General features: G+C 38.2%; 1 protein-coding gene across 5 annotated transcripts in view; it reads left to right on the forward strand.

Moving 5' to 3' along the window:
- The window catches only part of erg (ETS transcription factor ERG), a 33,591-nt gene extending 13,027 nt beyond the window's left edge, over positions 1-20,564 (forward strand). For 2 of the 5 annotated variants that reach the window (XM_042092174.1, XM_042092170.1), the window contains 9 exons: positions 5,381-5,598; positions 9,618-9,769; positions 13,402-13,605; positions 15,753-15,833; positions 16,097-16,171; positions 16,378-16,440; positions 17,775-17,831; positions 17,999-18,046; positions 18,579-20,564. In XM_042092174.1, coding sequence (XP_041948108.1) covers positions 5,459-5,598; positions 9,618-9,769; positions 13,402-13,605; positions 15,753-15,833; positions 16,097-16,171; positions 16,378-16,440; positions 17,775-17,831; positions 17,999-18,046; positions 18,579-19,099 — 1,341 coding nt within the window. In that variant the 5' untranslated portion in view covers positions 5,381-5,458 and the 3' untranslated portion in view covers positions 19,100-20,564. Of the gene's footprint in view, positions 1-2,616; positions 2,759-5,380; positions 5,599-9,617; positions 9,770-13,401; positions 13,606-15,752; positions 15,834-16,096; positions 16,172-16,377; positions 16,441-17,774; positions 17,832-17,998; positions 18,047-18,578 lie in introns of those variants that run through there. The other 3 variants (XM_042092172.1, XM_042092173.1, XM_042092171.1) reach the window with 3 other exon arrangements.
- The last annotated feature ends 8 nt before the right edge of the window (positions 20,565-20,572 follow it).

The following is a 20,572-nucleotide window of genomic DNA, read 5'->3' on the forward strand; positions in this document are numbered from 1 at the left end:
TAGCTATGGTTCTCAGGTGGAAAAAGCTTTTCCTGACTACTGTACTGACCTGCTGCTTAAACTTGAAGGCACTGTCAAAAATCACGCCCAGATTTCTGACAGAGGGCCTGATGTTAGAGGCGAGAGGGCCCAGGGAATCGGTGGAGAAGACTGGAGAAGTTTTGCCCAAAATAATTATTTCGGTCTTACTCTCACTGAGGTTGAGGAAGTTTGCACCCATCCATGCCTTGAATTCAGACAGACATTTATTTATTAAATAAATATGAATCATGCAATTAAATTCAGTAATCCTGCAGTAACCCATGTATGATCTACTCTTGTCTAATACATGTCATAAATAATAACTTATTATATTAAATAATCCTCGCCATTCTTGTATTTTATTGTACTTTAGCATTCCTTAATTTTTTCTGCTTGACTCATTGAGGCCTTTATTTTATTAAGTTAACAACAGGTAGTAAACTAAACTATTATGTTGCATTTTCTAAGGACACTTCCTGTGTATTGGACACATCGTGTATAAACTGAATCACAGCGTTTTATGTTACATCTGTGGCATGTACGAAAACACTTGATTGTGGGTTGAGTGCCCACAAGATGCCCAATAGCTCAGTCAATCAAAATCAGATCAAGCTTTAATCCAAAAGAAGAATTAAGAAAAGAAAGGCATCCCATTTATAGCCCACCCATGAGTATTAACCTCATACTGTAGCTGATTTTCTTTTGCAAATCAATGTATAAATCTTAGGTTAGGAAGTTCTTTGAGTCTTGTAGGGAACAGGCTGGGGACCGTTTTCTTAGCACTCTGACCATATACCCTGTGATGGGAGAGGCTATTGAGTCTATTAAACACACTGGTGCCTCAGGTTGATGTGGATAAGCACAGTGCTGTGTGGTTTACTAAGCCTAAGCCAGATGTCTTGAAGCCTGGACAGGTGCTTTCGTGGTTGCTCAAGTTTCCTGGTAAGCTGAATGAATCATTGGTGCTTGTAGATCAGGCTATTGCCACCGATGGTATGTCTGCCCCTAAGATTGACGTTAGGCCTGAAGTTCATCCAGTCTCTGCTGTGTTCAGTAGACACGTTTTGGGTTACTGTGAGGAACATAATTTTCAGCTGTGATAATCTTTTATTTTCCCTTGTTTACTGTGAAGTGTGAAGCACCCAGGTATTTATATCTGAGAAAGTTCTGCGTTCAGATGGTTTCTTCACCGTTTGTTTTGGGTGTAGGTGTGTGTCACAAGCTCTAGATGGAGCTATCAACAGGCAGACACATAAGTCACCCACCCCCCCATTATCCCTCGTTATGAGTAATTTCTACATTCAATGACCTGATTGCCAGGTATGGGGTGCCAGTGGCATGAATGTTGACTTAATGTATGAGCTCTTGATGTTTTTGTTTCCTCCATTAATTGTATTTGTGTTGAGGGTGTTCTCTGTAGAGGACAGCTGTGGGGAGGAAAAGTGGATGATAATTATAGCCTAGAGATTGTAAGGTGTGTTGCTGATCAGGACATTCCTGTGAGCAGGCCCAGCCCAGCTTCCCAGAACCCCATGGAGAAAGCGTTTCCACTTAGAGCCCACTGGACGCTTGTGTGCCACCAGCAGAGGCCAGCTCGAGCTCAGTGTGAGAGGGGGACAGGGGTCATTTCCTACAGACTTCCTGCAGAAGGCCATAAAAATTTCAACAGATGCAAGGGACAAAGTTGGAAAGATATAAGGAAGACAACATGTTGGGCATGAAACAAACATGATATGATCCTGAAGTAAAAAATCTATTTGATTTGTTGTGTCGACAGAGGTTATCTTGTGATCATTGGTTGTAATATGGTTTATGTGAACAACAATCAAATAATACAGACTTGTATTTACTTGTGAAACCCAAACAGAAAGTGTTTTATACAACTTAATACATAAATGACAGTTTGCCCTTAAGGCAGTAAATCCAATCCAACAGTATGGATAACATTTAAATTGTTTCAAGAACAAAATGTGAGATAGATAACTATCCATTTTGTTGAATTAACTGTTAACAGTATCACAACATGGTCATTGCACTTAATTGTTAATTATTGTGTTAAATAAATGGGCTTTGTGTTGATTTCAATCTACAGTTGATAGTCAGGCCTGTTACCAAACCTGTTTGTTCCTCTGAAAACCCTTCTTTCTCAAACTGTAATAAGCATTATTCAGCTGACAATGGCCTGATGAGAGAAAGTGGTATTGAAAGCAGAGAGTGGTCTTGAAAGTGGAATTAGTTTCATAAAGAAAATTATATATTTAATTTTTTTAGATCTTGTGCAATCCTCAGGCGTCTCTGTCATTAAAAATAGTGTTCAGAATCTCCATACTTGGATTTTAAGATATAGCCAACTTTTACTGATATACTTTTTCTCATTATCATTTTGCACCTTGTCACCTGGTCAGTGAGAATTGAGTATCCCTCCTGACTTGACCTTAGAGCAGAAATCTTCTAACGCTCATCATCAGGAACAACATTGTTTTACCTCCTCTTATCTCCTAGCTCCCAAATATCCTGTTTCTTAGAGTTGTGGTGGCCAGAACCAATAGAAACCTCTTCCTGCTATTGGCTGAATTCACTTCCCAACGTTAGCACAATCTCATCCGCTCCAAACAACGCTTAGTAGACCTCTAACTTGCTCACTATTCAGAAAAAAGACAAAAAAAAAACAGAATAACAGTCACATATATAAAACAGGACTAAAAAGTCCTGATCAAGAATGGCAAGCACTATAAAGGTAAGTCACAAATTTTTAAAACTTTGCACACTGGTGAATTTAGATAGTTCTGTAGTTACTATCAACGATTTTTAAAAACATTATGCGGCAATCAGATTGAGAGGGAGCGGTAACACCCGTACCAGTAAAGCAAGATTTCCTTTTCGCTGTCTTGTAAATTTCCTTTTCCTTGTTCCAGCTGTTGAGATGGCTTTACAAATCTCAAATATCTCCATGATACTGGAGATTTGGTTCATTGGTTTGTGAATTGTCAAGTGGATATTGATAGGGTAGTCACATTTAATTTTTAACATTGTTCTGGACGGAGTAGTTTTATTTTGAGGGTTTATCAATGATTAACTGATCAATTAACCGTGGCAATAAAATAATTTTATACAATATACAAACCAACATCGAAGAAAAACGTACAAATATTAACCATTCATAAAATTATTATATATACCATACTCTTTTGTATCACAACTACAATACAGAAAATATTTTTTATGTGACTTTGTGGCTTAATCATTTTTGCATTTTGTCCATCAAGTTGTTCATAATGAGTACTTGAGCTTCTCATGAACAATAATTGTAAAACATGGAAGCTGTAATCATTTGTTTTGATGTTCAGTCTAAATAACACAATTGGAGATTCCGTCTGCTGTACAACATTTTTGTGCAGCGGTATTATGGTTTGATCCTTGAGGGAAGAAGCTTTCTGAGCTAATGCGTATTAGTTATAGGCATTGTGTTCTGATATTTCAGCTATTTCAATATTGACTCAGGACCTCAGGCAGTCAGACATTTTAAGAAGTACTCTCTTTCCTTTTTACAGTACATGTTGAAATACATTATCTGTCATACAACATAGTAAAGCATTCATACTACTATTAATACAACAACAACAACAATACTACTACTACTACTACTACTACTACTACTAATAATAATACAGTAATAATGTGCCATTGATTTGCTGAAAGAAAAATGACAAGGCCTTCACTTATCTGGCATATTGCCATTAAATTAGACTGTTAGTAAATGCAACATAGCGAGTCATTAGTCCCAGAAGGGGGAGAGGAAAATGTCTACATTGCTGTAAGGACATTAGGGATGCAAGGATGTAGAGTTCAGATACACTTAAGATGAGTGATATATATAAATAAATATTAATTTATATAATAATATAAATATTTATATATTTGTAAATTATGAGATAATAAAATGAGAGGTACTATATTGTATCTGCAGCATATCACACAATATTCAGCAAAATAAATAATTTTACAGAATGATCTGTACTTCTGTTAGTGTTTTATGATAAGGAACATGGAACATAAATAGCTGTAAAACATCAAGAATCACCATATTGTATATATACAGTACACAGTATATATATATATACTGTATATATTGTATAACAAAGTAGGGAAGGCAATCTCTCCTGTCCGAATGGAAAAGAAACAAAGTGAAGGAATCAGGGAGTTGGCCGCAACAATAACACATACAACATTATGCTGCTGATGGGAGGGAAATGTAAGGGCAAGTGTACACTGTTGATGTTACTCAGAGGTTAATGCCCTTCATTCTTGTGATGTAAATGCCAGGGTGTGCTCCTCGTCTCTTCCACCTCCATTAGTGAGGGCCATGCTTTCGAAAGCCTTCACCATGTAGCCCACAATCAGAATGCCGATGGACAAGCACTTCCTTTTTTCCATCAGGAACTTTCAATGCAGGAAATGCCCTGAGAGCAGAGCTTCCTTTCTGCTGGCATACCGCTGAGCCAGTGTCAGCCATCGGCCTGTTCTCCATGAATGAACATCATGTATCATTGAATTCCATTGTCTGTCACAGCTGTATCAAAGTCAGGGGACACTGTACTTTAGGTGAAGCAGTGTAATTGTATGACATCACAAACTCATATGAATGGAAAGGTTTTCAGGGAATAAAAACTCTTTGTTATTGCTACTTCTTTGCTGAATCTGAAATTATTTGTAACATCATTCCCCAATCCCTTACCATCCAAGTTTTGAGATTCCACACAATATTGAGTCCATTATATTGGGTATGGGTGTCACTAGTTTTCAGCTTTGTGTATGGGTGTTACTAGTTTTCAGCTTTGTAGATTATTCCCAGATCAAAGCCAAGGGATTTTATCATTTTGGGGTTAGTATAGAACTTTTAGGTACACTTAAACCTTTTAAGCAGAAATGATATAATGATATCTTTTGCTGCTCTTTTAGGTGTAAGTTACTTTTATAACAGGGGCTAGATGTTTCCTATTCTTCTAATGATCCTTGTGACCTGTCATTAGTCAATGTAGTGGCAATGTTGATCCCTTTCTCATTGAAGACTGCATTGAAATGTATTACTTGTCTACCAAAGGGTAAAATGTTTTTGTGTTCTGATTAAATTACCAACACTGTTTTGAGTTGAGTTGTATGATTGATAGATAGATAGATAGATAGATTGATAGATAGATAGATAGATAGATCAATATATGTAGATACGTAGATAGATGACATTGTATGTAGGTTGTATATTATATTATAGATACTGTAGATAGATTACACAATAGATGTTTGTCCATTGATAATAGCATAAGGCCTTTTATGTATATGAAAAATATATCTTTCATCTCAGGAAGCATTGTCAGTGGTGAGTGAGGATCAGTCATTGTTTGAGTGTGCCTACGGACAGTCACATCATCCCAAGACCAATATGACTGCATCTTCTGCCAGTGAGTATGGCCAGACCGCCAAGATTAGTCCCAGTGTCCACCCACAAGACTGGCTAACCCAGCCGCTGGCCAGAGGCAGCATCAAAATGGAATGCAACACCAGCCAAGTCAATGGCTCCAGGTAAGGTCTTCCTCACCCTGCTGTATGGACCCTTTCAACAATAAAAACAAAAACAATGCTTGAACGCTTGAAATGCTTATTTGGTTCCCAATCTACTTCCTCTGCATTAAGATAACATATGGAATGTTAAAAAGGAAGTCTTGTGGGGCCAACTATGATGCTGATAATGGAACTCTCTTGAAAGGGTCCATTGATTGTGACTGTTCACCCTAAGCACAGCACGAAATCTTGCAGGGATACCTAACTGAACTGGAAGATTGTGTGTGTCAGTTTAACATTGCTAGGAAGGATAGTTCTGCTTTGGGGTTCAGTGGTGTGTGATGCAAAGGTCCAGAGTATGTTTCACTTTTCTGTGCACTATTCAGTTTGTGATGAAATCATTCATTCACAGTGGTCTTGAAGTGTCACCACAATCAGAAAGGCTCTCCCTAAACACAGTGTTTTGGTGTGTCGATTCTGGACTGCAGTAAAACCATAGTTGACTCTGTGGAAGAGGATCCACTCTTTTATATGAAGGGCTATTAAAAACACAATGATTTGTAGTTACAGGTAGATATACACTTATGAACACAGAGCCTAATATTAATGTTAATACATCCTCCATGCTGCACCTTTAATTACCCAAATTAGCTATCTGACTTTGAAAAGTGTTGGTGGTGGAAGTTAAAGAGAATACTGATTTTCATTCAAATAAATCGAAACAAATTCGAATTAAACGATTTATCGCCCAGCCCTATGTTTGAGGTTGTCAGAAGTGCTAGGAAAGAAGTTATTCTTTGAAGAGTTGTGTTTCAAGAGTTTGAAGATGGAGAGGGACGCCCCTGCTCTGATGGGACATGGCAGATCGTTCCACCATTGGGGGACCACAGATAAAAAAAATCTGGATTGCCGTGGGGGCGGCAGTGCAGGCGACGTTCCTTGGAGGAGTGCAGCGGCCTTTATGAAAGCACTTAAGTGGGTGCAGACTCAGCAATCACTTTGCAAGCATTAGTGACTTGAATTTGATGCGGGTGGCCAAGTGAAGCTCAACGGACAGCGGAGTAACATGTGCCCTTTTTGGTTTACTGAAGACCAGACAGGCTGTAGCATTCTGGACGATCTGTAATGGTTTTACCGCACAAGCTGGATGGCCCATGGGGAGTAAGTTGCAGTCAAGGCGTGAGATAACCATGGTCTGTACTAGGAGCTAAGTGGCATGTTGGGTTAGGTACGGTGTGATTGTTCTATATTGAATAGTGCAAAGCGGCATAACCGGGTGACAGAGGCAACATGGACAGAGAAGGTTAGCTGGTCATCAATCATGACACTTAGAAAGTTTTAGCCGGAGGTGATGTTCTTTCATCCAAGTGGATATGCCAGAGAGACAGCCCAGGATCCACATCGAGACTGTGGCATCATCAGGCGGGAAGGATAGATAAAGTTGTGTATCATTTGCATAGCAGTGATATGAGAAGCCGTGTGTGGATTATTGGGTCCAATGAAGTAGTGTACACAACAAAGAGAAGGGGCCTCAGCACTGAACCTTGGAGCACCCCTGTGGCAAGGCAGTGAGATGCGGAATTGTGTCCTAGTCATGACACATTAAACAAACGCCCTGTGAGGTAGGATTCAAACCATGATTGAGAGTATGGATAGTAGGATGCGGTGGTTGACTGTGTCAAAAGCAGCTTATAGGTCAAGAAAGATGAGTTGAGCAAGGACTGGCACTAAACATTCCCTTTCATTGGGCTAAACTAGCTTTGCTTCCAACTAATTGTCTTACTAATCATAGTGCCCTATCTTGGCGATCTGAAATGTCTGGTCAGAGATGCAAAGTTTACTTTCAATAATTTAATGGCGTGGTTTTATGAGCAAACTCTGGGTGCATTGTTCAAAAGGGTTGTCCTTATGTTTCTTAAACAGTCATGGGTGTGTTTTGGGCATAGTATCCAATGATAATGACATCTGTAATTCTCTTTAAGAGCCAGAAGCGCAACATCAAACAGTCCGTCGGCATTTTGACAGTCAACGCATCTGAAGGAATCTGCTTACACAATTCCACTAGTAGGCTACTTGCTTTACTAAAACCTGTGTGTGAATAGCCTACATGCATTCTGCACTCGCCTATTATTTGAACTCATAGGCAAAGGGAAACTAACTTCACCATGGTCTCATAGTCAACGGCAGAACAGTTCTACACAATTATTTACTTTCACTATTGACAACAACACTAGCAACACTTACTCTAATAATGTTCGAATGACTGAATAAAAATCCTAAGGATATTTATCCTGCAGAGGAGTTTTTTGGGACCGGTTGCTAAAGGCTGCTTATATCTTGTGACAGTGCATCTTCAGCTGTGCTTTATATGCGCCTTTAGCTATAGATCAGGTTTTTCTTGGTCAGTGACGTAATGATTTTTAGAGGGTGTAAGATAGCGATTTTTGGATTTCATGATAGAGCCCACAGTCTTTTATAGCTAGTTAGAAGTAGGCCTGGGTTGGTGTTCAAGGCAGTGTATTCATATATTTTATTTGAAGACATATGAAATGTTGTCAGCCACAGGCAACAAACGTATGATATTCACGTTTTGTCAAGTCTGACTTGAACACACATATCTTATTAAATAAATACATATTTTGTGCCATTGGCCCAGACTCCCAAAGGTCCCTGGACCCCACTTTGAGAACTTCTGCTTTACACAAATTATGTTTGAAGCCACTTATTTATGCTTCCCCTATTGGTTCTGAACTCTTCTGTTGTGAGTAATATGCTGTATATGCTGAAATATACTATTTTGCTATAGCCCTGTGTTGTTGTGCTAATGTGTTAATGCAGCTCTGTTGCAATTTATGATTTCTATGTATTTTAAAAGATAGTATTTTCAGACATGTTTAATCTCTGTTTTGTGGGCCAATGTTGTATTGTTAAATTTTGCTTGCTTCCTAAATTGATTGTCCTTGTCATCAAATTTGCATGTAGGACATTTACAACAAATGGAGAACCACCCTTTTTTGGGTCAGAATGTGACCAAACATGTAATGGGATTATAAACAAGGACTGCACCGCACCTTTATATCACGCTGAGATTTGTACTGATGTTATGGATTGAGTCATGGATTGAGTCATGAGTCAGTAGCAATTGTGAAGTCACTTTATTTTCCTTTCATGTAACATTTGGTCTGTACAGCAAGAGGACAGGATAAACAGCAGAGTTTGAAATATGTATTAGACATGTGTAGCTGACATTTTGTTTGAAAAATTATATCTCCTAGCAAGAAGAGCACAGTAAAGCAAGAAAAGTAAGTGGCAAGTGCTGAAATAGTTAAAATAATAACTGCTGGTTTCCAAATGTTTTTTTCTCTTTTAAATGTACAGAATATTACATTTTTGTAGAAATTATTTAAGGACATGGAAAGTCTTTACAACACCTATTTAGTTTCCATTAAACTTGTGACTCAAATTGGGTTACACCAAACCCAGGAAAACACTTCTTTACTAAACAGTCTACCAAGCCCATGGCAACAGTTGGTTGGCACATGACAATTCCAGAGTTCAAATTGCACATATCTTGGCTATGGCAGGTTGATATAAATTGATGTGACATTCCATCTTAAATCCACAACATCTGGTGGCTTCACCCACAGGGGACTCTCCAGCCATAATAATCGGGTTTGGGGTCATTTATCGAGTGCAGAGGCCCCTGGCACTATTTTATCAAAATCTACTTGCCTCCATTTTTGTTTGTTTGCTTAAAAGGATGTATAGACATAAAGAGAATTAGTTTCATTTGTGATCAGTGGTTGAAAAAGTTTAGATCTTCTCTTTTATTTTTGCAATTTAATGTTACAGTATGTATGATGTATGAAATGTACTTGTTTTTATATGTTTTATTTGTTGTTTTTAATCCATTTTTTCTATGTTTATTTCTTACTATGTTATATACATAGTCTGTGTAATGTACTTCATTCACCACATATTTTAAGTGAATCTATTTTGAGTCTATTCTTTCTGAAATTATCCTTTCCTTGTGCATGCAGGAATTCTCCAAATGACTGCAGTGTGGGGAAAGGACCAAAGCACAGCAGTGGAAGTGATGGTGTGCCAGTGAACTATGGCAGCTACATAGAGGACAAGCACATCCCTCCCCCAAACATGACCACCAATGAGCGTCGTGTCATTGTGCCTGCAGGTATTGTCTGATATGTCTGATTACTGGCTCTGTACAGCCACATCAACTCCCACTATTGGTGGTTAGACAACAGCCTCTACTATAAAAGTTTAGGCCAAGTCATTACTCCTAAAAAGTTTAGGCCGAGTCATTACTCCTAAAAAGTTTAGGCCGAGTCATTACTCCTAAAAGGTTTAGGCCGAGTCATTACTCCTAAAAAGTTTAGTCCAGGTCTTTACTACTCCTAACAAATTTAGTCCAGGTCTACTGTAAATATGGGGGAGGGTTTTGATAAGAGACCAGTAGCCTCCCTGCTCTGCCTGCATTCATCTGTCAAAAAGCTGTTTCCTGAGATCTGCTGCACAGAAGCGTGTTTGTTGCAAATATGTGCTCCTTGTCTAGACTATTTCCTATGGTTGAGTTCCAAAAGGGGTGGATAGTGTTTGGAATTGTATGTCATAGAGTCAGCCAGGGGGAGAAAGGTATTCTTATCATGAAACACCATGCACCAACCCAACACAAAAGACTGAGTATTACCTGTGATTTATTGACCAGAGACTTGTTGGCAAGGTTCTCGTACTCTAATGAACAATATATTTGTGTAAATATGCTGGCTTCTCTTAATATCTACAGATGCTCAATAAAACATAGGCAAACATACCATGTAAAACAATTTAGTTTTTTTAGCAGTTTGCATTTTAATTGTATTTAATGCTGATTAATTTAAGATGTGAAAATTGTGCTTAGCTTTCTTTGAGAATAAGCAACAGTTTTTTGCCTTTAAGCTTCACTTCCTCTTTAACTGAAGCTGTCAAGGCCAATGATGGAGTATGTTAAGAACATCCTGTTTTCCCCTTTCATTTAGTGTTTGACAATGGTCGTCTTGCTCAATGGAATTTCATGATGTGATGAACTGTTGAAAACAGTGCAATCATGGATGCCATCCCCGAGAGTTAACTATACAGAACCTGTGCTCTTTACATATTGGAATATATCTAATTAATTAATTAATGTACATCTAGTCTAAATCTAATGGATTTATTTTATAACCCCAATTCTTAAAGGGACACCAGGCAAGCCTGATGCTTTTTCTCTATACGAAACTCCCCCTCACTTGGTCTGAAGCTCTTTTCCTTTTCTTTGCGTCTTCCGTCAAGGGTTTTCGCTGCTTCTTCGCCAGCTCTGCCACTATACACACGTTTGCACTTTGCAACAATCTCTAGCGTTTCGTTAGCCTGCCTCTGTGCTGTAAACTGATCCTGCTTCGGTCGGCGGGTAGGATACACCGAACTTGCAAGTGGGATATTCTTCCTACAGGCAGTAGGGGCGGGCGAGAGAGCCTTCATTCGCCCCTTAATGAGTCATTTAACCATATACCGACTTACGAAGATGATTAATTAACACGAAAACGTTGCCTGGTGTCCCTTTAATAGAACCTTCACAAAGCCAATTTGATGGTTAACGAACTTGTAATAGGGAATCGTTCACCTATAGCCATACGGCATATCCATAGCGAGTCGCTAACGAGAGAACCAGCCATGCAACTTCAAAAATAGTCGACCCGAAGACTTCTCACGAGAATCGTGAAACATTACCTTGTCAGTAGATATAGGAGATCGTTTTCAAAGCATTTTCATTATGTACAGGGGGAACAAGCCACGAGTAGGCTATTTACAACGGCAGAGTAAAATATAAATATTGCAACTCTAGGCGAGCTCTACAGTTGCCAAAAATACCTGAAACTGCACACAGGCCCACACAGGTTTACACTGCACACTTGCCCACACAGGTTTACACAGATTGATGAATACCTCCACATCTTTACTTCTGAGAAACTCAGATGGGATGCTCTTTTTATGCCCAATCACGGTGGCAGTTAATTAGTTGTGAAATGTTCCTCCTGTTGTTGTCTTTATCTTTACACAACCTTTCCAGTCTTGTGTTGCTCCTGTCCCAACTTCTTTTGAGATGTGATGCTGGTATTAAATTATAGAAGTTCTTATAATTTCCAACAAATAATCAAATTTGTAATTTTTGACATTTGTTGTCTATGTCCTTGGGGTGACGAGATTTGCAGATTAACACATTCTGTATTTATTTGCATTTTACACAATGTCCCAACTTTTTGGGAATTAGGGTTGTAATATATGTAGTTAAATTTAACTCAACATTTGCACTCACAATGGAGGGAATATTTTTGAGCATTCTGATTGCAAGGCACAACCCTTTGAATAAATTATGTAACTCTAGGAGATGAGTTTACAAAAGTGTTCATCTGCACTGTCTAATGTGTTAACCAACCAATATGAACTGACCTTTCCTAAACAAAAACATGCTTACTCTAGTCAAGGGCGTTCCAGTGTTCGACTCTGTTAAGCTACTTGAAACAACGCCAAGTGTTAATGACGTTATTAGTTGGTAAAATGGAATTGAGTTGGATGTGATGCAAAATTCCACAAACCTGCTATGGCATGCAAAATAGAAACCTAGTCCTTGCCAATTTAGTCTACATGTTGCCAATTGTTTGAGATGTTATTAGGGGACAGACCAGAGCTTGTAGGTGCTTCCAAGGCTACATTCCACTCACTTTTTAGGGCATGTCGACCCCTTTGATTCCTCAATTTGTCTGAAGGTGCAAATCTAAAAAACTATTCACCTCTATGAGCCTCGAATCTTGGGGTACTTTTCTGCTAGTAACTAATAATAATAATGTTAATAATAATAATAATAATGTTAATAATAATACATTCTATTTAATAAGCAGATACTCAGTCACTTTGCATGCAGTTAGAAAGTTAGAAAGAAAAACATAACGTTAATCAACATTATATTATACAGTTTAAGCAATTCGGAAGAGATGAGTTATTAGGGCTGATTTGAATGTGGTCAGGTTGGTGCACTCAAATGAGTTTGTGGAGAAAGTCCCAAAGGGAAGGGGCAGCAGTGGAAAACTGATGTGATGAAGCACTTATGTGATGAATGAGTGACACATATGGCATGTTGTGAGATGGGCAACCGAGGACAAGAATGAACTGTAACATGTAAAGTACTCTGAGACCAAATGCTTTTTAAATTTGTCATGCATTTAAAAAAAGAAATACAAAAGAATGTGGTAATGAAGATTTGACGGGCGTGGCAGTTTTCTGTTTTCTCCATTTGTAGCCTAAGGAACGTCACATTGTTCCTCTGTAAAGAATGACTGCAAGTGATGCTTGACTCCCCTTAAAGTAGTGCAATCTTGAGCAATAATCCTCATTCTCCACATAATATGATCATATGATATTGCTCTTTATGACTTTACTAACAGCAAAGCATTTAATATTTCATTTGATATTTCACACGTGGGGTTGTGGAAATCGAAATAGTTAATCAGTAAGTTAAGTCAGAGAAAAATTCAGCCACGACTTACGGTATTACCCAAATCCATAGGTAAAATCAATATGCTTGCACTTCCATTTAGGTTGTTTGTGCAACGTTAGTGCCTCCAAACAATAGAAACAGATGTGTAAAGACACCTCCCCCAAATGTCCCAACCTAATCATTATTTATTAATAATTGTAAGCAAGCCAAACTTCATCTAACCTCTATTTAACACTTGAATGAATTATGTGGAGTTGCACTGTTATTTATCACTGATTGTTACCTCTGCACAGACCCCACCTTGTGGACAACAGAGCATGTATGTCAGTGGCTTGAATGGGCAGTGAAAGAGTACACCCTGCTGGAGGTAGACATATCCCTGTTCCAAAACATTGATGGCAAGGAGCTTTGCAAGATGACTAAGGAGGACTTCCAGAGGCTGACCCCAACCTACAGTGCAGAAATCCTGTTGTCACATCTTCACTACCTCAGAGAGAGTAAGTGAAAGAACAGCCTTTGTGGAGCCTTGAAATAAGTCCTACAATTAGCTGTTCAACTGGGCAGGTTACAATATTGTTGCCAACACCAAATACTAAATTAATGCGGCTAATACAGCATTTGCACATAGAGACTTTACAGATGGTTTGTTGAAGTTTTTTTAACTGTTTTTGAACAATTACTTAACATCATTTTTACCAAACCCAACCCCTAACCATAAATTCACAAGTTCACGTTCCAAATTGGCAAAAACAGAAGCAGGCAAAGATGTTTTGATAGGTTATGAAGTGCTTCTTAGGGATCATGCAGAAGTGTACTGTGTTCTGCTATTCATAACCAAGGCAGATGGAGGGTGTGAGGGAAGGTGGTGGGTTGAAAGCAGGCAACCAAACTAAATGCTGCAGCTTGAACAGTTAGGCTGTGATCATGCTCTTCTCGAACTTCCATTTAGAATGCAATTTGTCGGCTGTTTTCCAGTGTGAGCAGTCGAACATACAGTAGGTCTACACTGTGAGCACATTAATCGTGATCCGAATGAAATGTTTAGTGTAACTAACATGCAGTGTTTGACTAGCTTAAACAAGGGAATTGGCATCTTGGTGTCTTTGGAACAGCATCTCCTAATCACACATTTTGTGAGATTTAACACAATTATCCCATTCTCTGCTCCAGTAGAGAATTTACTTTTCTTTGCTGGATTGATAAACAGTCTTCACCGTTGTCAATGGCTAAGTGGCAGACTTTTCAAAAAATTGTTTTTTAAAAAAAAAAAGGCATTTGTGTGATGAGTGGTATTTTCTATGTAGCTATTGGATTTATAATAGACTAAATATTTGAGATAAAAAGATAAAAAGTTGATACATGGAAGGTTTGCAGTGAGTTCATGCTCCCTTGAATGAAGTATTTAGAATATATATATTTTAAATCAGTATTGTATTTTGATACATAGCGTGAGTAATGTATTTTGTAGTTTATTTTAAATACATTCAAAATTAGGGTATTTGGTATTGGATTTTAAAATACATATTGATGTATTTTGCCCATCTCTACACACACATACACACACACACACGCACACACACAGACACAGAGAGCGAGAGAGAGAAAGACTGAGTAGCCTTGGCATATTTCTGAATTTTATTCTGCACCTGCATATGACAATGTAAAAGGCTTTGCATGAGTGTTGAAGTCATTTTGGTTGGTTTCGCACTTTTCTGCATGTTGCCAATGCCTTTTTCTTCGTTTGGTGTCTGTATTGTCTTTCATGCTTCTCTACTCCAGATCAAATCACACATCAGTTCAAAGATTTAATTGAAGTCAACATGACATACCATAGACAGAGGTGAGGAGAGAGAAAATACATTCTGTACACACTGTTATGTTTTCAATTTAAATTAAACGAAATAAACATATAAGCTTCATTAAAATATCGGTTAACATATAGACACAAAAGCCATTATGCTGAACGTTGTGTTTAATGGTTGACATGCCATTATAGCTTGTTTACCTTGATGAAAATCTAGGGAATTATAGATATCTACAGTAGATATCTATTCAATTATTTGTCTGGTTCTGATCTTTAAACTTTGCAGTTATTTTATTTTTATTGTAGTGAAAAGTAGAGTATTTCATGGAGCACTCCTGTTCAGAAACGGAGACCCATATATTAATTGAGTTTTACTCATGGTCGATGAGAAGATTGTGCATAGATAGACAGAAAAGGGAAAATGTCAAAAACTAGTCTATTATCCCTAACTCTCATTTATTCTTTGGCATACAATGTATGACACATTCCCATAAAGTGTATTCACATATGCTAATTCTACATTTATTCAAGTAAAGGGAAAACTTTTAAAAGCTGCATGTGTCAAAGACAACCACAGGCAGCAGTGGCCAAGTCTTTATTTAATTTGGCTCCATATCCACATCTCCTCGTCTGCTTTGCTGTTCTCTCTGCTCCTCTCTCCTCCTTTGCCTGTCCCCTTGTGGTCGCCTATGCACAGGCCATGCAGGACTTAGTGCAGCCCATTGGCTGGTGTAGGCCATTGGCGGTCGTATGAGGAGTTCCTTGCACATCACAGAATGTTGTGAGCTTTCTTTTGGTCATTCTTCTATTTAATGTCAAAAAGAATGTTTTGTTTCTCAGCTCCACTTCCTCACTTGACTTCAGATGATGTTGACAAAGCCTTGCAAAACTCCCCGCGACTAATGCATGCCCGTAACACAGGTAAGACTCTGCATCTCTCCTATGCTTTGCTTAAAACTCTACTTTTTAACCTATACAGTGCACATTGCATATAGACTACATACACTCTTATGCTCTATTATACACAGTTTTGCAGACTAAAGCTGTGTAAAGTACATGTATATCATCAAAAAATCATAATGGTAATATATTAGATTGTAATCGTGAAGATGATTTGTGGATTTGGTAAATAGTACATCCAAGTGAAGGTACTGCATCCAGACTCCTCATGTCTCTTTTCCCAGGAGGTGCAAGCTTCATTTTTCCAAATTCTCAAGTTTATTCTGCCGACAGCACCCCAAGGCTTCCTGCAAGGCCAGGTTTGTGAAAACTTACTGATTACATCACAGTGGAAGTCTTTGGAGGATGCTTAAGCTCAAATCATCCAGAAAACAGTGTGAAAAAAAATGACAATCAAATTAATGTGGGGCCCTATAATGAGTTAAAAATATTCCTTCTACCATTACAGCCCCTCTATGGGTGACTGAAGAAACTGCATGTAGTAGCTTGATCTTTTCTCTCACAGACTTGGCATATGAAGTGGCGAGACGATCAGTTTGGCCATCCCAACCAGCATCTACCTCCAAAAGTAAGGCTAGTTTCCACAATGACCAACAGCTATGTTTCAGTCCAGGCTCAGTCCAGGGGGTAGCCGTGTCCAGGGGGCAGCTGTGTCCAGGGGGCAGCCGTGGCCTACTGGTTAGCACTTCGGACCTGTAACCGGAGGGTTGCCGGTTCGAACCCCGACCAGTAGGCACGGCTGAAGTGCCCTTAAGCAAGGCACCTAACCCCTCACTGCTCCCCGAGCGCGGCTGTTGATGCAGGCAGCTCACTGCGCTGGGATTAGTGTGTGCTTCACCTCACTGTGTGTACACTGTGTGCTGTGTGTGTTTCACAAATTCACAGATTGGGATAAATGCAGAGACCAAATTTCCCTCACAGGATCAAAAGAGTATATATACTTATACATCATACTAAACATGCCAGTAAGGAGAAAGATTGATTTAAAGAGGCTATTGTAGAATTATGTTGGATTTGAGTGGTCTTGACCACTCCATTGTGTTAACGAGGACACACTTCCATTGACTTGGATTGAGGTATTAAGTAGCATTACAACAGAATATGTTGGGGTCTGGAGCTAGCTGTTTAGCTTGCAAACTTTGATGGACATCCGGGTAGCACAGAGCATAGTGCTAGGCACATTCTGTTTCTATGTCATTTTAGAATATGTGCGTGTGCATGTGTGTGTGTGTGTGTTTGTATTTACAGAATGCAGTACACTACCTTCAAAACATAAACAAGAAGACTAGCAATAACACTTTTCGTTTTGATTACATAATTGATAGCATACCTTTCAATATATGGCAGCTATGATGCCTGCTAATTGACTTGGCCAAACATGTTTACTGTAACCATTAACTGTAAGCTTTTTTGTTGAATCCACAGTTAAAGTATTTTTCTATAATGATAATTCACTGGTTTTATTCATGAAAATATGTCTTCCAAGTTTTTTCGGCATTAGAGGCTTAATGGTTAATTATGCAAAATTGTCAGATGGTGTTCCCAAACTTCTGCAGGGTTATGTTTGTAGATGCAAGTGCATGCTTTACTCTCTTAGAAAGATACAAAGTATACAAAGGTTCTACCCTAATCCCTTCAGTAATTAATATTCTTCTGTATCATGCTCCATGAGCAATTGGTTTGTTTTATTATTGATGCCAAATCTAACTCAGTCTGTTATCTATTGTGTATATGTGTTTTCTATTACATTTCTATATATGTTTTCTGTTATATTTCTATGTGTTCTCTATTACATTTCTATATGTGTTTTCTGTTATATTTCTATATGTTTTCTATTATATTTCAATATGTGTTTTCTATTATATTTCAATATGTGTTTTCTATTATATTTCATCCTTCAAGGCCCTCAAACCCCATCAGCCATTGTGACAAAAGCTGAGGAACAGAGACCTCAATTAGGTTTGTCTTTTATTACAGTAAAGCTTATTATTATACTTCTAATATTAATAATATTTACTATACAGTCATACCTTTGATGAGGATTAAAATGAGTCGCCTTTATACTGTATGATGTCTGTTAAGAATATGATAATATGAATGCATTCAGTTGTTTATGTTTTTTGCAGATCCTTATCAAATCTTAGGACCTACAAGCAGCAGACTTGCAAACCCAGGTGAGGTCATATCGGCTAGTTAGATCATTTTTGGCTGTGATACTGATTTAATGTGCAATAAGGATTAAAACGTTGGGCCCTATTTTTGTACATTCTGGGCCAAATGCCTTTTTTAATGATACATGATAAATGATAATGCATAAATGATTTGATAAAAGTTGTACACAAAGAAAATGTTTTCCTTTGAGGCACATACATTTTTTTAGCAAAACCCCAATCCCTGACAGTTTGATATACCCAGTTTAACCAGTGTATTTTTAGTCTGATCTCTCTCACTTTGTCCTTCCATTTTTCTGAGTTTTAACTGATTTGTCTGTGCAAACCTCCCATAAATGCATACATGAGGCTTGGTGCACCTGGCCCTAAGTGTGCTGGGTATGTACTTTTGTATGATGTATGTATAATGTATGATTTTTGTTAAACCCTATTGTTATTTATTTGGAGTCCTTCACAGACCATAAAAAACAATGCAATCATGTTTTGATTTATTGGTTCATTGAGTTCTAATGGTTTCCCGTTTTCTCACTTTAAGGCTCTGGGCAAATACAACTCTGGCAGTTTTTGCTGGAGCTGCTTTCAGATAGTTCTAACTCAAATTGCATCACTTGGGAGGGCACCAATGGAGAATTCAAAATGACCGATCCAGATGAGGTGGCACGGCGATGGGGGGAGCGCAAGAGTAAACCCAACATGAACTATGACAAGCTAAGTCGTGCCCTGCGCTATTATTATGATAAGAACATTATGACCAAGGTGCATGGCAAGCGCTACGCCTACAAGTTTGACTTCCATGGCATTGCTCAAGCTCTGCAGCCTCATCCTCCAGAATCTTCCATGTACAAATATCCTTCAGACTTGTCCTACATGAGCACTTATCATGCACACCAGCAGAAGATGAACTTTGTTTCCCCCCACCCTCAAGCACTGCCCGTTACCTCGTCAGGCTTCTTTGCCGCCCCTAATCCATACTGGAACTCTCCTGCTGGGGCCATCTACCCCAGCACTCGACATCCAGCTACACATATGCCCTCCCATCTGGGTACTTACTACTAGCAGGTGCAGGGCACCACACTGAAGGATGTCATCAAAAACAAAGAGCCTCGATCTGGGTAATGTAGTCAGGCGTGTGCATAATTTGTAAGGAAACAAAATGGAATGAAATGGAAATGAAGGGAAATTACACAGTACAAGAAAGCTAAAAAAAGTGAGACTAAGTTAGGGTGGACTGTTGTTAATGCTTAGGACATTGGAAGAAGGGACATGAAATATTGTACCAAGAAATTCCATTTGAGAAAATATTACTTGTGGACAACAAGGAATGTGAAATATGAAAGTTGGTGGATGTTGATGTGAATGTTGGATGCTTGCCAGTTTTACATTGCATTTAACGCTGCATTGTTCATAAATATGGCAGTTAGCAAAGAGGTTAAATCATAGCTGCATGAACAGTTACACAGTATTATATACATGTAGTATTACACTACCTTATTTAAGTTATTTGGAAATGCAGTAAAGTGAAGTTTGTTATAGAAAGAAATTAGTGCCCTTTTTATATATGGAGTGGGATAGAGACGACTGTAGTTTCAGTGTCAGTAAACTGTGAAACAATCACTTGCAGGATATGTCAGGAGGTTACTGTCAGGAAGTCAAGACAATGAAAATGGTGAAATTCAGTCAGAAAGTTTGAAAACGTGAATTTAAGTGTTTTTCATTTGAACTGCCAAATATTTTATCAGTATTATTTTATGTTGCAGTTCATAAGGCATTATTGAAAGTAAAGGTGGTTTATGTGATTGTCCATCTCATTGGGTATGCCTTGAAATGTTACATTCAGTGTTGTGATAAAGAACTGGAATTTGGAGGCTTTATGTAATGCTATACATGACCTCAAATCTCTCTCTCTCTCTCTATCTCTCTCTCGGGTGGGGAGGGGTGAGTTTGATGTTTTTGGTCAGTGCCTTACTAGACATAACTCAACATACAGCCAAAGAAAATTACAAAAGTACCAACTTTGTATTTTTATTATTATTATTATTATTGTTATTATTATTCTGAGTCGCGAACGCTGTGCGTTTGTTAGTGTTAAGTATGCAATTAAGTGTTATAATCCTTATGATAGATATATAACTTATGCATTTAACTTTATGAGTTGATCTCAACCAGCAAAGGACAGTCAATTTTGTAATAGATTTTGAGAAGATATTGAAACTGACCAAAGTTGGCTTAATTGTCCTGGCCTTTGAACTCTGAACTTGAAGTTCTGTGTATGCAGGTGTTTACAACACAAATCTTCATATATATATATACTAATATAAAAGAAGAGACCTGGCATGTTATTTCTGACCTGCTCAGCATTACAGTTTATTTTATGTTTTAGAAAACACAAATGCTATGTTAAAGCATAATATACCTAGTAACTTAAAATGTTGGACAGAATTTACAAAGGGAAGAAACCATATTCATGGATAAATTATATGATTTTTATATTGCCATTCCAATAAACAATATGTAAAGCCAATGTCCTTC

The sequence above is a fragment of the Alosa sapidissima genome, chromosome 5 (assembly GCF_018492685.1).
Source record: "Alosa sapidissima isolate fAloSap1 chromosome 5, fAloSap1.pri, whole genome shotgun sequence".
NCBI classification, from domain to species: domain Eukaryota; kingdom Metazoa; phylum Chordata; class Actinopteri; order Clupeiformes; family Clupeidae; genus Alosa; species Alosa sapidissima.